The 15,141-nt window shown below is 36.8% G+C and overlaps 1 protein-coding gene across 1 annotated transcript; it reads left to right on the top strand.

Annotated features, from left to right (window-relative positions):
• Nucleotides 1-1,475: 1,475 nt before the first annotated feature.
• On the top strand, nucleotides 1,476-1,853 carry LOC138832632 (keratin-associated protein 21-1-like). The gene has a single exon (XM_070030909.1). The coding sequence runs from the start codon at nucleotides 1,476-1,478 to the stop codon at nucleotides 1,851-1,853; it is 378 nt and encodes a 125-aa protein (XP_069887010.1).
• Nucleotides 1,854-15,141: the final 13,288 nt, after the last annotated feature.

Below are 15,141 nucleotides of genomic sequence, written 5' to 3'. Positions count from 1 at the left end.
CACATATGTGACATTCTTCCAGTGTTTCTATTCCTCGTGTAGAGGAGAGAAAGGAAAGTCCTGAAGTAGAGACGTTAGGGCAGCCCTGAGGGGAGGGCCCTGTTTCCTCTTTGGAAAGCCACTATAGGTGTGCTGTATAGGATCCTGCAACAAGAACCGTCTGTCTTCACAATTTTCTGATGGCTAATTGGAGAAAAGAATCTCACAGACTTTGTTGAATGGGCTGATTTAAACCTCAATCCTCAGATCGTAGCCTTCTGAGTAGCTAGCATTACAGGTATGAGTCACCGGTGCCCAACTTAGTCACTATTCTTTAACTTCTGAATTAAATGTGCCAGGAATTTTAGGGAGAGGAAAAGAAAAAAAAAGTTTTTTTTTTGAATTCCAGAAATACGCTTCCGAATTTATGTATCATGCAAAATTCGGACACAGTCTGCATTGGAGGAAAGAGCTTAGTTTCTAGTTGAAGTGAGATTTTTTTCTCTTTTTTCTTTCTTTCTTGTTGTTTCTATATTTGAGTCAGGCTATTTATTTATTTATTTATTTTTGTTGGCTGTGGGGCTTGAACTCTGGGTCTGGGCGCTGTCCCTCAGCTCTTTAGCTCAAGACTAGTGCTCTACCACTTGAGCCACAGCACCACTTCCAGTTTTCTGATGGTTAAGTGGAGATAAGAGTCTCACAGACTTTCTTGCCCGGGCTGGCTTTGAACCACCATCCTCAGATCTCAGCCTCCTAAGTAGGTAGGATGACAGGCGTGAGACACCAGTGCCCGGCTAGGCCAGTTATTATTCAACAACAAATATATATTCATTGAAAGAAAACGAGAGACAAAAGTTCAGCTTCTTTCCATCTCTACTACCTCAGTTGACCTAAATGTATAGGAAAGAAGACAACGTGGGAAGTGCTTACAAATAACATATGTAATCAGGCCCCCATGAATGTCCTTGGCTTTTATGAGATGTTGATGTTTCTTGGGATCTGAGTGAAGTTGGAAAATGGAAGTTCAGGGTGGACAGAAGGAAGTTGGTAAGTAACTGCAATGACTGAGGGAAAGAGGCAGAAATATTTCCTCCTGGCTTGAGAGAGAGGTTTTTGGAAAGAGAAGAGACAGAAGGTGGCCACATTTCCTACATCCTCTCAAAATTATGCTGCAGAACCCATGTATTAGGTGATAGGAGATCTAGAAGGAGTTCCAATCAGTTTTGCCTCTGGGAACCTAATTTGACTTCAGCCGAGCTAATTAAAATGATTTTCCTTAAAGAAAACCAGAGTGTCCCAAATCATGAGCTCATCTGATTGTCAACAGTGAGTGGCACACAGGAGTTGTTTAAATATTTGTTGGCTCAGTCAGGGGATGAATAATACACTCTGCCCATTACTGCTGGTATATAAAAGTCCCAAGGGGAGAAGAAGACATAGACTTCTTCAGAATCCTTCTCCGACAACTCCCACATACACTCTGTCTTCTTGACAACATGTGCTGCAACTACTACCGCAACTCCTGTGGCTCTGGCTGCAGCTCTGGCTGTGGCTATAGCAGTGGCTATGGCTGTGGCTATGGTTCTGGCTGTGGCTATGGCTATGGTTCTGGCTGTGGCTATGGCTATGGTTCTGGATGTGGCTATGGCTCAGGCTGTGGCTCTGTCTATGGCTGTGGCTATGGCTCCCGCTATGGCTGTGGCTATGGCTCCAGTTATGGCTGTGGCTCTGGCTGTGGCTCTGGCTGTGGCTATGGCTCCAGTTATGGCTGTGGCTATGGCTCCCGTTATGGCTGTGGTTATGGAAGTGGCTATGGCTCCTCTTGTGGCTACCGGCCATTTTGCTACAGAAGCTGTTATTCTTCTTGCTGCTAAGACATTACTCTTAGAGGAACCTTGGTCTTGAAACGATACTTCTGAAGATAATGCTTCTTTGAGAATTCATAGCCAAGATTTCCGTTTTCAAGAAGTGACAGGCTTGCTCCAATCTTGGACCTCCAACTGCGCGCACCTTCTGACAGCATCTCTGAGGTCCTAGGTCCTCGGGCACCATCTCACTATTTTCAAATGTTAGCCTTTGCTTCCTTGAGCTCTGACTCTCTGGTCTGTGTTGATGACCAGAGAACCTACAATTAAAGAAACTATGTATTTTCAATAAACATTTTTCTTGGCTTTTAGCAGATCTTTGTGTACTTGCTGGTGAATTGCATGTTTTGGAGTCCCTTGGACTGACACTACTGTGGCTGAGACTTAGGTGTTTCCTTGCTCTATCACACTCAGGTCTTTATCATCACTAGTGTCTTCTCATCCTAATTTTCATGTACCATGTGCTTGAGCACTCACATACCTGAGTGCAAGTCATGGAATTGATTTGTTTCAGAATTGTGCTTTGGAAATGGCACTGCTTTTAGAGTGGAGAGGAAAGAAAGGGGGAGGGATAATGATTCAAGACAAAAGTCCCAGGTAGAGGAGATGTTGCCTACAAGCATAAAGAAGCTCATACTAGTCCAGCTTGAGTATAAAAAGGAAGACATTTTTTACAGAATTATTGAGAAATTAGTCAGGTGTTTGGCCCAGGAAAGGTAACTTAAAGAAAGGAGAAGTTATAAGAAAGAATATGTTATCTCATAAGCTTCATTTGGTAGAGGGACAAATATATTAGTTTATAAATATTGAGGTTTATAGATAAGTGTTTTGTTCCCAGCAGTCCACATTCTAGCAGAGCATATAGAAAAACTACCAAAATAATGATGCATTGGGACACTTGTAATAGGATGAATGAAACAGCTTATTGCAAAAGAAAATGATTGACAGATACTTCATGAAAACATTTTGAAGTTGGGCCATTTGAGTGGATAATAATAAAAATGCTTATAGCAAAGAACAACTAGAAAGTTCATTATCAAGTTCAAAGGGCAAAGAATCCTTTAACACTGGGCATGATTAGATATTCCTTCTTTATTAGTAAGAAACAGCTAGGTCCCGTTTTTTAGAGTGGAGTTCTTTTGCCCCAAGGTGGCTGTGGCCATGGAATTAAAATGTCCAGTGTAGTTCCTGATTGGCTTTCTAGAGTAGAGGGTATCCAACTTTTTGAGTTGTGACTGTGATGTCCTTTTGTCATTTGACAATACACCACTCTGCCACTTAAATTCTATCTCAGAGAAAAAGACTTAGTAACAACCATATTTAATCAGTGGTAATAAATGACCCCACGAAGGGGTCATTATACAAAGGCAGAATCTCTCAGTACCCTGCAGCTTCAAGATTTCACAGAAGTCACCTGCAGAGATGATGGCTCTATAGTCAGTAGCCCAGGGAGTAATATGAGGGTTTATCTAGGGGAGAATTTGTTCAACTGAAAAAGACTCCCACTTTCTTCAAAGAGCAGGATACTTTTTAATATCCGGTCTATATATAAGTTAGATCTGAGTACTTTTTCTGAAGTCCATATGATTAAAAACAGTGGAAAGGAATTCAAATAATGATAACTCTTTGAAAACCTAACTTTCTGTTTTATTATGCTCCTTGTCATTGAAAGTATCCTGAAACAAGAAGGGATATCATTGAGAGGCATGTAGAAGATAATTTATATATCAAGGAAAGGATCTCCATCAAAATTGAAATGAGCTGGGTGCTGGTGGCTCACGCCTGTAATCCTAGCTACTCAGCTGAGATCTGAGGATCACAGTTCAAAGCCAGCCCAGGCAGGAAAGTCCATGAGACTCTTATCTCCAATTAACCACCTGAAAACCTAATGTGGCTCAAGTGGTAGAGCACTTGTGTTGAGTTGAAGAGCTTAGGGACAGTGCCCAGGCCCAGAGTTTAAGCTCCACAACAAACCAGAAAAAAAAAAAAATCTGGAATGATGTGATTTTCTTAGTCAAAGAGAACTTTGAACTTGTGTGAAATGAGAAAATGGAGATTATGCTGAGGAGATAGGGACTATAAATTTGGAAGTAGTTTGTGTATGTGTATACACATACTTGTGTGTGTGTGTGGTATGTATGTGTGTGTATGTGACAAATAAGTCTGGTAGAAGTTTAGAAAATAAATATTTTCCTTTACATATCTAATTTACATTATGGAAGGGAAGAGCAGATAGTTTACACTAGGAAACTTTAAAACAATAGAAATGACTCTTTCAAATAAGCTTCTTTTAAATAAGGAATCTCAGATGGTTTTCACTGATGATCCACTGCACCTTATTTTTAGAAACAAGTTAATGAATATAGTAGAAGACCTTTTCTTTTTCTTCCTTTTTTACTTTTGGCAGAACTGGGGTTTTACCTTACGGATTTCTGCTTGGCTTGCTGAAATGATACTTTACCATTTGTGCTACTATTTCGCTAGTCTTGATTGTGGCTTCTTGTTCTGGAGATTGCATCTCACTGACTTTTCCATTCTATCCTGTCTTTGACTCATAATCCTCCAGATCGCAGCTACTTGAGTGGCTGGCCTTATAGCCACAAGACATGAATAGCTTGTTTTCTGATGATTTAGTTTTGCCTTTTACTTTATCATCAAATTGCATTAAGTATTTGAGCAGTTTTCCTTGGATTTGGTAGAAGGAAAAACTTATTTTTATTGTGAAGGGGAGTATGACAACAGTAAATATCAGCTGCCTAACATTGCAGAGTGGGAGGAAGTGAATATGGAAAATAGTCTAACTTTACTCTAACATAAAGTGAGGGGATGGAGACTTATTTTCCCTGAAATTAAATTTAATATTCTATGCCACAAAAGTGTGAAAGATGTAGGTTGTCAAAAATTCTTGTAAAATTAAATTGCTCTGTCTAGTCATGGTCTAGAAAAAGTATCAGTGGAAGCATACAAATAAATAATATGTTAAAACCTCTCAGGGAATAAAACTGGTGACATATTAATATGGAAAAGGCCATGGAGCTTGGAAGATTTGAATCAATGCTGAATATATTTTAGTGGAAACAACAGGAAGAGAGGACAATCATAATTAGAAGACACATCTAAAGTGGAAGGCTTTTATTTTGACATGGATATTGCTGACCTCTGGTACTTTCCGTCACCTTCTCTAAAATTCCATGTGTCTAGATTTGTTACTACCCAGGAGTAGGAACCTATATTTCATATCTTGAGTATCTTCCCTAAAAAACCGTTCCTTCCTGGCTGACTATTCTGTTCCTAATTTATTTCATTCAAGGGTTTGTACTTAGGCATTTGTGATTTAAGCCTCTGGCTTTATCTGTTGTTTTCAATATTAATCAGTGGTGGTGCAAAAAGTGTGTTGGAAGGGAGAGGCAGAAGGCTTAAAAGTAAGGCATACAGCTGGGTACTGGTGGCTCACACCTGTAATTCTAGCTATTCTAAAGGCTGAGATCTGAGAATATCATTTCAAAGCCAGTTTGGGCAAGAAAATTCATGAGACACTGATCTCTAATTAACCACCAAAAAGATGGAATTGGAGGTGTGTCTCAAGTGGTAGAATACCAGCCTTGAGTGAAAAAGATAAGGGACAGTGACCAGGGTTTGAGTTCAGCCCCAGCACACACACACACACACACACACACACACACACACACACACACACACACACACACACACACACATACACACACACACACACACACACACACACACACACTCACACGTTGTGAACCACAATAACTGGGTTATTGATTGAGATGAGATCTACTTTATAGCTTTGTGAGGGCTGACCTCAAATCTGGATCTTCCTGTTCTCTACCACCAGACTCGCCATGATTAATAGTATAAGTCACTCTATTTGGCTCATACATTGCTTACAGTATTTTAAGACATTGGCTAGAGCTCTCAAGTAAGCCCAACTTCTGATCAGAAAAGCCAAAGTTTTAAATAGGGAGTTACTGTTTTGCCATGATTTAAATATACTAAAACAGCTGCAGCCAACTTCCATGTCTGTTCTTTAAAGTGTCTCATAAAAGATGGGTCCCTTGGAAAGAGCAATATTTTTATGTCAGCAGATATTAGAAAGCCATTCTCACCAATGGCTACAAGAACAGAGGATATTCTCAAGGAAAAATGAAGGGTGAAAGGCTCTCTCAGTCATACCTGACAGAAGTGACTTGGGAACAAAATATTAAAACAAATTTTATCTAAGACCCTTGAGTTGCATTGAAGACAATGAGATCTTTCATGTATATTTGGATTTTACAAAAGAACAACTAGACAAGTGAGATGTATGACCATCAGAAATGAGAGCTCACTGTTAACAGCAAGCATTTAAGCATTCAGCCATCAGAAGGGAAGATTTTATATAGCATAATGAAGAATGCATTCTTGAACTTGAAAATATAGTAATTGTGTGGCTTCAGTGAGTTTCCTAACCTTTTGTTCCTACTTTTATATACTATTTGTTGTCTATGTCTTTCATAGTTTCATTGGATAAAACAGATTATAATTTATAAGAGGGTCAAAAATCTTTTTTTTAAAGGATGTTAATTTGAACTAAATGAGCTCCTTAAATTGAGTATTAAGTATCAAGGAATGAGCCTAGCAGTAAAAATATGTTATAGAAGTTATACTCATGGATGTTTGATTCATAGAAGTATAAAAAATTGAATTTCTGTATATAACAGCCTCAGATTTCACTGACATTGCCTACAAATTAATTTGAAATTAATGAGCTAATGGAAGTAATTAGTCAAACTTATTTTATTTCTTTTGGTGCCAGTCCTAGGACTTGAACTCTGGGCCTAGGAATGTTCTCATAGAGCTATTCTGTTCAAGGCTAGTGCTCTTGCACTTGAACCATAGCTTCATTTCCAGATTTTTTTTGTCAGTTGTGGGGCTTGAACTCTGGGCCTGGACGCTGTCCCTCAGCTCTTCAGCTCAAGGCTAGCGCTCTACCACTTGAGCCACAGTGCCACTTCATTTACAGCTTTTTTTGTGGTTAACTGTGGATAAGAATCTCATGGACTTTCCTGCCTGGGCTGACATTGAACACTAATCTTCAGATGTCAGTCTCCTGAGTTGCTAGGATTATAAGTATGAGCCATGGGCATGCTGATAGTTAAGTGTATGTGAATAGTTTCATTCCAAAAGTAATACTGTCTGATTCTCTTCAGAGCCCTTTTCTGTAAGATATACATTTTGAGTCAAGTATAGAGTTGACTAACTAATGAATGTACAGTTTGGAATTAGTTTCACGTGATAACCAAATTAAACATGGTTTCCTAGTAAACTTGGAGAACCTGTCATAAAATGGCTAGTGTTGTAGCCATGACAAGACAAGGTCCCTTCATAATCAACGAAGTGGGGTGACTTGGATGCACTAGGTATTAAAGAAAAATTCCTCATGAGTCACAACTGGTTGCAAGTTGGCTGGCTAGATATACAGATGCATAGGTGCCTTCTTCAGGCCTCCCCACCCTCCTTATTGTTTCTCTGTCCCAGCCTCTCTAGACCTTCAGGGCCCCACAGCCCTAGCCTGGCAATCTCCACTGATCACTTATGCTACAGAGCCTGGGTCTCAATTGATCAGTGACTGCAGAACACACCTATGTGTTTAGTTCCTTGTTTTTCCAGTCATCAGCTTTATGGAGATAAAATAGATATAAAGAATGGAAAAGATGTCATGAATCTAAGGAACTTGGCTACATGCTTACACCCATGGGTCTGTCGCTACGAGGGGGCAAAGTGTCTACATGTGCTTTGCCATCAAAAGTTTCTCATCTTGTCCTTTGTTTCTGTACTGATAGGGACACTTCACATAATAACCATCCTCACTACCATAATGTACACAATATAGAATTGTTAACTATAGCACAGAGATTTCACCATCTCGTTGGTCAATGGGTGATAGTCTTCCTGAGGTCTTCTTTCCTTGAGCATTCTCTCATTGATTTAGAGTGACATATATACTTTCCTTATCTACTGTAGTTTTTCTTTATCATAGTTTAATATCTCTTCCTTCCTCCCTCCCTTCCTTCCTCCCACATTTAGTGGGAAATACTCATATACAGCACAAACATGAAGGTTGTTTGAATGATCTTATAATTAGACTTTTAAAAAAAAATTGGACTTAATTTCACTCCAACAACAAAACAACCAAATGGACAAATATTTCCTCTAAATTGAGACTAGAAATATTTTTCTTTGCACTTACAAACGACATATTTCTTTACATATCTGACTCACAAGGAATTTCACAAAAGTTTCGCACTGCAAAGGCTATAGTTTGCCTAGTAAAGGATGCATCGACAAACTTTTCCTCAAAAGTAGCATTTGCAAACCAGAAAAGTAATTTAGAGATTTTTTAGAAAAGTATAGTATTGAAAAAGTAAACAAACAAGATATTGGAAGTAGCTGGTTGCTACTGGTGGCAATAACAACACTAGTGAATACTGTTAGAATTATTTCATAGATGATGTTCAAGACTTTGAAGAACAGAATGCCAAACACATTTCCAAACATATTTTGATAATGTGCTATATTATGTCATCACAAAATGCTACTGGAGAAGATAAATGATTGTGAGCTTGAGTGTTTTAGAAAAATCAGTCATTACTTCATCAAAAGCTTTTGGAAAATCCCTAGTATAGCAATAAATAGATTGTGAACTCTTAGCAAAATGATTGCACATAGACTGAGCTCATTTTAGACATACTTTTAAGATGAGAGCACAGAGCCCATGTGAGGTGTGACCCATCCATCCCTTTGAGTATATTGAAGCCCTTGAAGTCTGGATGGCATTCACACTTCAGAAATACCTTCCTACCTCTCAGCCTTACCTCCTGATGCCATGTGTGGCAGCTACTATGGGAACACTGTGGAGGCTGTGGCTACAGCTCTGGTTGTTGATATGGCTGTGGCTCTTGCTCTTGCTCTGGATGTGGTTGTGTTTATGGTTCTGGCTGTTGTAGCTACCAATGATGTTGTTAAAGAAGATGCCATTCCTCTTGTTGCTAATCACCATGGCAATTTTTCCTTTGATTTAATGTCTACTCCAAGAGCAGGTTCAAAGCAAAGATTGATTACAGTCTTCTGGGCACTTGAATTGACATTAAAACGTATATGTGCACTTCCCTCCTGTTATTTTGTTGACTAGTCAACTGTAAAAATTTATGGTTTCTCTTTATCTCTGTTTTGTTATCTTCAGAAGCACAGATGATTGTGCAACTGATAGGCAAATATGGAACAAAAAAGAATTTATTCACCATAAGTTTGATCTTATTTGACTCAGAGTCACAATATATGTTGGATTTCTAGTTGGGAAAGTTCATGGACTACAACTTAGATTAAGCACATTTTGGAATGGTTAAACTCACATATTGAATCACTCACATATTTCCTAATTTTCCAAATGCCAATTCATCAAATCTCAACCCCAAACAAATCCCACATCTAAAATTTCATGTCTTTTTAGAATGTTATTAGAAAATGAAAACAGATTTTAAAAATCTAGAAATCTAGTCATCAAGTCAATTAATTATGACAGAAGTGATATTCTTGATCCTCGTTTAAGGTCATGTGAATGAATATGCAACTATATTTACTTGAAGCTATTATATATATATATATAGTAATAAGTGAGATAATGAATCTTGATATGAGTAAACAACACTACAACAACTGCTCAAAGGAAACAGTAAGAATTACAATTTATTGTTCTTCTTTGCTATGCTTGTTGTATGAATTTTATACTCATAGCTTTAAAGTGGTTAGTGAATATGATCAATGTCATGCTCATGTTTCATGTATGAAAGTGAAGGAAAAATGACAAAGACAACAAAATATCACTTAGAACACTTTTATGTTTGAGAAGGGAATTACTTCTTTGTTGCTTGTTCTTCTTTGTAAATTCCTGTTTCATTTGGTCTTTCCCACATGAAGATGGCTGAAAAGAAAATAGCTGGCTGTTGAGGCTATATTAACCAGCCAGCTGTGTGTATAGGAATTTCATAAATCTTGAGTATCGGGGGAAAGGATAAAAGCCCAAAGAAGCAAAAACTTAAGTATAAGCACATGCATCCTACAATATTCTAGCTCAGGCAGGTTCACAGACAATATCTTTACATTCTTTGTTGTTTTGGTCTTCATTGTGGAGGGTTGAGATTAATATACTCTCTTATTTCTTCTATTGTCATTTGTTCCTACAGGACTCATGTGTTTAAAAAGTTTCAAGCAAGAAAATAGTTTCAAGCACATTTATCAATATAGTAACTTGTATTTGTCTTTTTATTTCCATCCTTATTCCTATCTCCTCACAACCTGATCTACCTGTCAGTTATGTTATTTTATATGCAACTGTCCCATTTTATGTCAGTGGAGTTTCAAGAGGGTTGTCATTTCATAGATTCAGTACTCCTACCCAGATAATCTGAAATCTGCCATTCTCTGATGTTTTCATTTTGAATGCTGTGTTGGAAAAATCTGTCATGCAACTTGCTGGTAGTGTATGTATACACAATTGAACCGAGTTAGTAAAGTATATGCAGCAGAGGGTTTTCATGGTGTAAACTCATGAACAGATGTTTTTAGCAAATTGAATACCAGGAAGCTGGAAAATATCTAGAGGAAGGTGGGAGCAAAGGTGGGGGGGGTCAATGGATGAAGAGAGCAACAGTTGGCAAATATGGGTCACCATACTGAATGTACTTGAAATGTAATTAGAAATTTTGGAGAGATGGGTGGTGGATGGAGAATGATGCATGTGTAATGCTGATCAAAGTGCATTGCACACTTTATGGATATGTTAAATTGAAACCCTTTTGTACAACTATTTGGAGATAATTTGTACCGCTATTTGAGAGGGCAAAAGAAATGAGAAGAAAGCACATGGTACTCTCTATAGATAAAGAACATACAGTGGTAAAATTCAACTCCTTTGGGATACACACTCTCAACCAATTCAATGTTGAAAGGATAGCTCAATCAATAGATGCAAAAGATGGCAAGCCTACTGCCAGGGAAAGATGAAACCCCTTACAACATCAGGAACGAAACAAAAACTGTCACTCTAGCCACTTTTACTTGGGGGTAATTTTTGAAACATAAGTGAGAGTTACTAGGCATAAGTAAATAAATGTCATTCAAGTAAGAAAGAAAGGAGTTAACTTGTGTTTGCAGATGGCCTGACTTTATGTGGAAAAATCCTAAACATTCCACCATCACCTCTTAAAAGTAATGAGGAAATTTGGTAAAATTGTGGGATAAAATTAGCACATAAAATAATTAGTCATCTCAGTGGGGTGGCACATACTTGTAATCTCAGCTGCACAAGAGGCAGAGACAAGAGGACCTTCAAGTTCAAGTCCAGCCTGGGTTAAGAGAGCAATGAAAATCTGTCTCAAAAATGAAATGGGCACAAAAGGACTAGGCTCAATGGTAGAGTACTTGCCTTGCTCTTGTGAGGGGCCTTGTGTTTAATCCCTAATATTTCAAATACAAACCAGCTAACAAAAACTCACTAGTATTTCTACACATCAATACCCAGCGATTTTAAAAGTAGTCAAGAAAATTACCTCATTATTAAGTACAGAAAAAATCTTTGAGATAAATTTAATCAATTAGTCAAAAGTTCTCTTTAATAAAAATTATAAAATACAGGTGAAAACAATTGTATTAGGCAAAAATAAAATATATATTGTGTTCATGGATTGAAATAATGAATATAGTTAAATTATATGTAGCACCTAAAGTGGTTGCTAGATTTAGTCCAATTCCTATAACTATTCCTTGTTATTTTCCTACAAGAAAAGGCAACAAAGATCTATATGAGAACTAGACGACCTTTAATAGTCAAAGAAATGTTCAGTGATAAGAACAAAGGAAGAAGTATCATCATACTCTGTTTCAAAATACCCTACAGAGCTATATTAAAGCAGTATTGTATTCACTTTAAAAAGTTTCATTTAAGAGAGTAAGAGAGTAGAAAGGCCAGAAATAGATCCTCATACTTAAAGCTGATTATTTTTGACAGGATGGTAGAAATGACAATGAGGTCCTGAGAAGACTGGACATTCACATGCAGAAGAATGATGTATTAGACCTTCATCTCACACTGTATATCAAAATCAAGTCATAATGGTTTAGACATAAATATGAGAACTGAAACTATAAAAATACTATTAGAAAACAAGGAGAAATGTCTATGATAGTGGTTTGAGCAGTGACATTGTATTAAATGTCTCTAAAACACATGCAACCAAGCCCAAACCACACATAGAATTTTATCAGGCTAAAAATCTGTGTAGCAAAGGAAATAGCCAACAATTTTAAGAGAAAAACCTATAAATAGTAGGCTTATTTGTAAACCATATATCTGAATTAGTATCCAAAATACATGTAGAAAAAGCTGTATATTTAAACAACTCAATAATAAGAAGACAAATAGCTCAATTAAAAATGAGTCATGAACAAAATTCCTGTTTATAGAGGGAATATATACATGTACTCAAGCGGCTTAAGATAAAACAATATCATTTATATTAGAGAAATGAAAATTAAATGTGTTTAGATAAACAACCTGGCAAAATGGCTGCTGACAAAAAGAAAAATATGTGTTGGGTAGAATACTTTGAAAGGAAATTTCTGCACATTTGATCGAATGTAAGGTAGTACAACCATGACAGAAAATAGTACGAGTGTCACAGAAAATACTAAAGTAGAACTAAAACATATCCAGTATTCTCATTTTAGGGACTATACCTCAAGGATTTGATCAGTATGTTGCAGAGATATACTCATTCCTACTGCTCATTGATATATTCTGTGCAATAGCTGATATGAGTCCATCAATGGATGAGCGGATTAAGAAAATATGTAATCCATACACAATAGAATAATACAAAGCCTTAAAAGGAAATTCCATCAACTGTGATAGTAGGGATGGACTGGGAAGACATTATAGGAAATACAGTATGTACAGAAAGACTAATAACCCAATAATTCTGTGATACTTATGAAAATCAAACTCATGTAAACACAAAGTAGAATGATGATGATCAGTGTGCTGATGGCAGAAAAGAGAGAGATTGGCCACATGTTATAAACCTTCAGTTATTGGGTAAAGCCCTCCTGGGATCTAATGTCCAACATATTAACCACAGTCAAAAGTATCACATTGTATACATAGGTTTTACTAAGAGAGTAGATACTGACTAAAGTTTCCTATTATAATCTATTAGAGAAATTGATATATTAAATAGCTTAATTTAATCTTTCAATAATGTATACATCAAAATCTTATGAGTTACATCATGAATATCTTCCATTTGTATTGATCAACTGAAAATACAAAATTTAAAAATAGAGGGTAAAGAGAGGCAACATATGTCAGCTAACAGAGAGATTCTCATTGTGATTTCAGAGTATGACTTCATGAATCTAGAAGGTTCTCTTTGTGATGTTGCATTGCATGGAATAACTGGTTACAGTTATATTACATTAAAAAAACATAAAGAATGGTTATACTTAGGGACTGTTTTTACTTTTTCATAGCAATTCAATGATTATCCACAAAGGCAAATGTTTATTTTGTTCCAGCTTAAATACTGGCAAAATTTCAATGGATTTTCATGATTGCTGAGTTATAAAATATGCCTGGTGACATATAATGTAATATTTCTTTATAAAATGCTTCAGAAAGGAACAATGGGGTCAACCACATTGTAATTTGTTTTGCTGAGGGAGTTTGTTTCTAAAAGTATACTGAGAGTAATATATATGCATACATAGCTTCTATATATAAATTCCTCACACACATATATCTTTATATATATGTTTATACAGAAGATCTGAGTAGATATGTGCCTCTATATATGTATCTTTATATGTTATATATGTTATATATGTAATGTTTATTTGTTCATGATGTGCCTACTTGTGTGTACTTAAATGAGTATACATATATATCTTATAATTAAACTATGGAACTATTAAATGAAGCCCTACAATTTTAGTAAATGAATGGATCAGCATAAGAACACATAGATACATAAAATGTTATTTTGAGGCAATGCTTATTTTTTTAAGGATGCAAATTGAGGTTACATTATTTGTTATATGAGGAGCCATGGGTCTGAACATGCTAACCAAGAAGCCAGCAACAGGCTATATTTTTTTGGTTACATTGACAATGTATTATTTTTAAAATGGTATTGATATTAAGTAGAAATTTATGTTTCATCTTGCAATATAAAGGTAAAGAAAACAGATTTTAGATTTTGCTTTCTTTTCATTTTAGCTGTACTTGGGTTTGAAGTCAGGGCCTTGTGTTTGCCAGGCAGGCACTCTACCATATGAGCTATTTCACCAGTCTGTTTTTCCATTCTTTGTTTTCAAGATAGAGTTTCACCATATGCAAGGCCCAAGAAGCAATTCTTCTATTTTGAAAAATGAGAGGGGAAATTATATACAGTACACTAGTTACAGTATATATAAGGATCTGTACTCTGACCATTATATTTTTCTATATACTTTCCATGGGTCTCTTGTCTCAAAAAATAAATACATTTAATTATCCTCATTGAATGGTAGCAGAAATATATTCATATGGACCTAGTACAGTTTTCATGGGCACGTGATTAATAAGTATTTTAGTCAGGACATCTGTGCATCTGTGTCCCATGGAAAGGTTTTTTCTATTAGCACCTGTGGAGGTTGGAAAATAGCCAACTGTATCAGTTCACATTTGTTTTGCCTCTCAGATTCAGAGTCATTCTTCAATATATGTCCAGAGATAATAGATGCGCTTCCTTTGGACATTTTGCCTTAAATGTGAGCACAGATTTAATTGAAATGTGTGGACACTGAAAGGGTTATGAGTTCCCATGAATTTTCTGGCTGGGTCACTGGAAGAAAGGAAGGAGAGTTTTTGGCAGAGAGGATATGTAGTTAGGTGAAGCGTACTTCATTTCGGGCATAGAAAGTATTGGCAGATCATTAACGCTGCAGCTTTCAGAGTAGCAATAACCTTTATCTTTTCCCTCAACTCCTGAAGTAGCACCTTGAATTCCCTTTCTACAGAGGTCTCTGCAGGTGACTCCCTGGCCACAAACTCTTTGATACCCACCAGCAGCTCTTCTGTGGGAAAGCCACAGTATCTCTGGTTCAGCTTTTCTGTATCTGCTACACGACTGAATGCCTAGCTGATGATTACTTAATCACCACTTTGCTCTAGCAGGCTATTTATCCAGTGACTGCTGAA

This window comes from Dipodomys merriami, unplaced genomic scaffold (assembly GCF_024711535.1).
Source record: "Dipodomys merriami isolate MVZ:Mamm:240054 unplaced genomic scaffold, mDipMer1.0.p SCAF_2, whole genome shotgun sequence".
Lineage (NCBI taxonomy): Eukaryota > Metazoa > Chordata > Mammalia > Rodentia > Heteromyidae > Dipodomys > Dipodomys merriami.
This window is presented reverse-complemented; position numbering and strand designations above follow the sequence as displayed.

Coding starts and splice junctions, on each gene's coding strand:
- LOC138832632 (XM_070030909.1), top strand. CDS start 1,476: ATGTGCTGCAACTACTACCGCAACTCCTGTGGCTCTGGCTGCAGCTCT.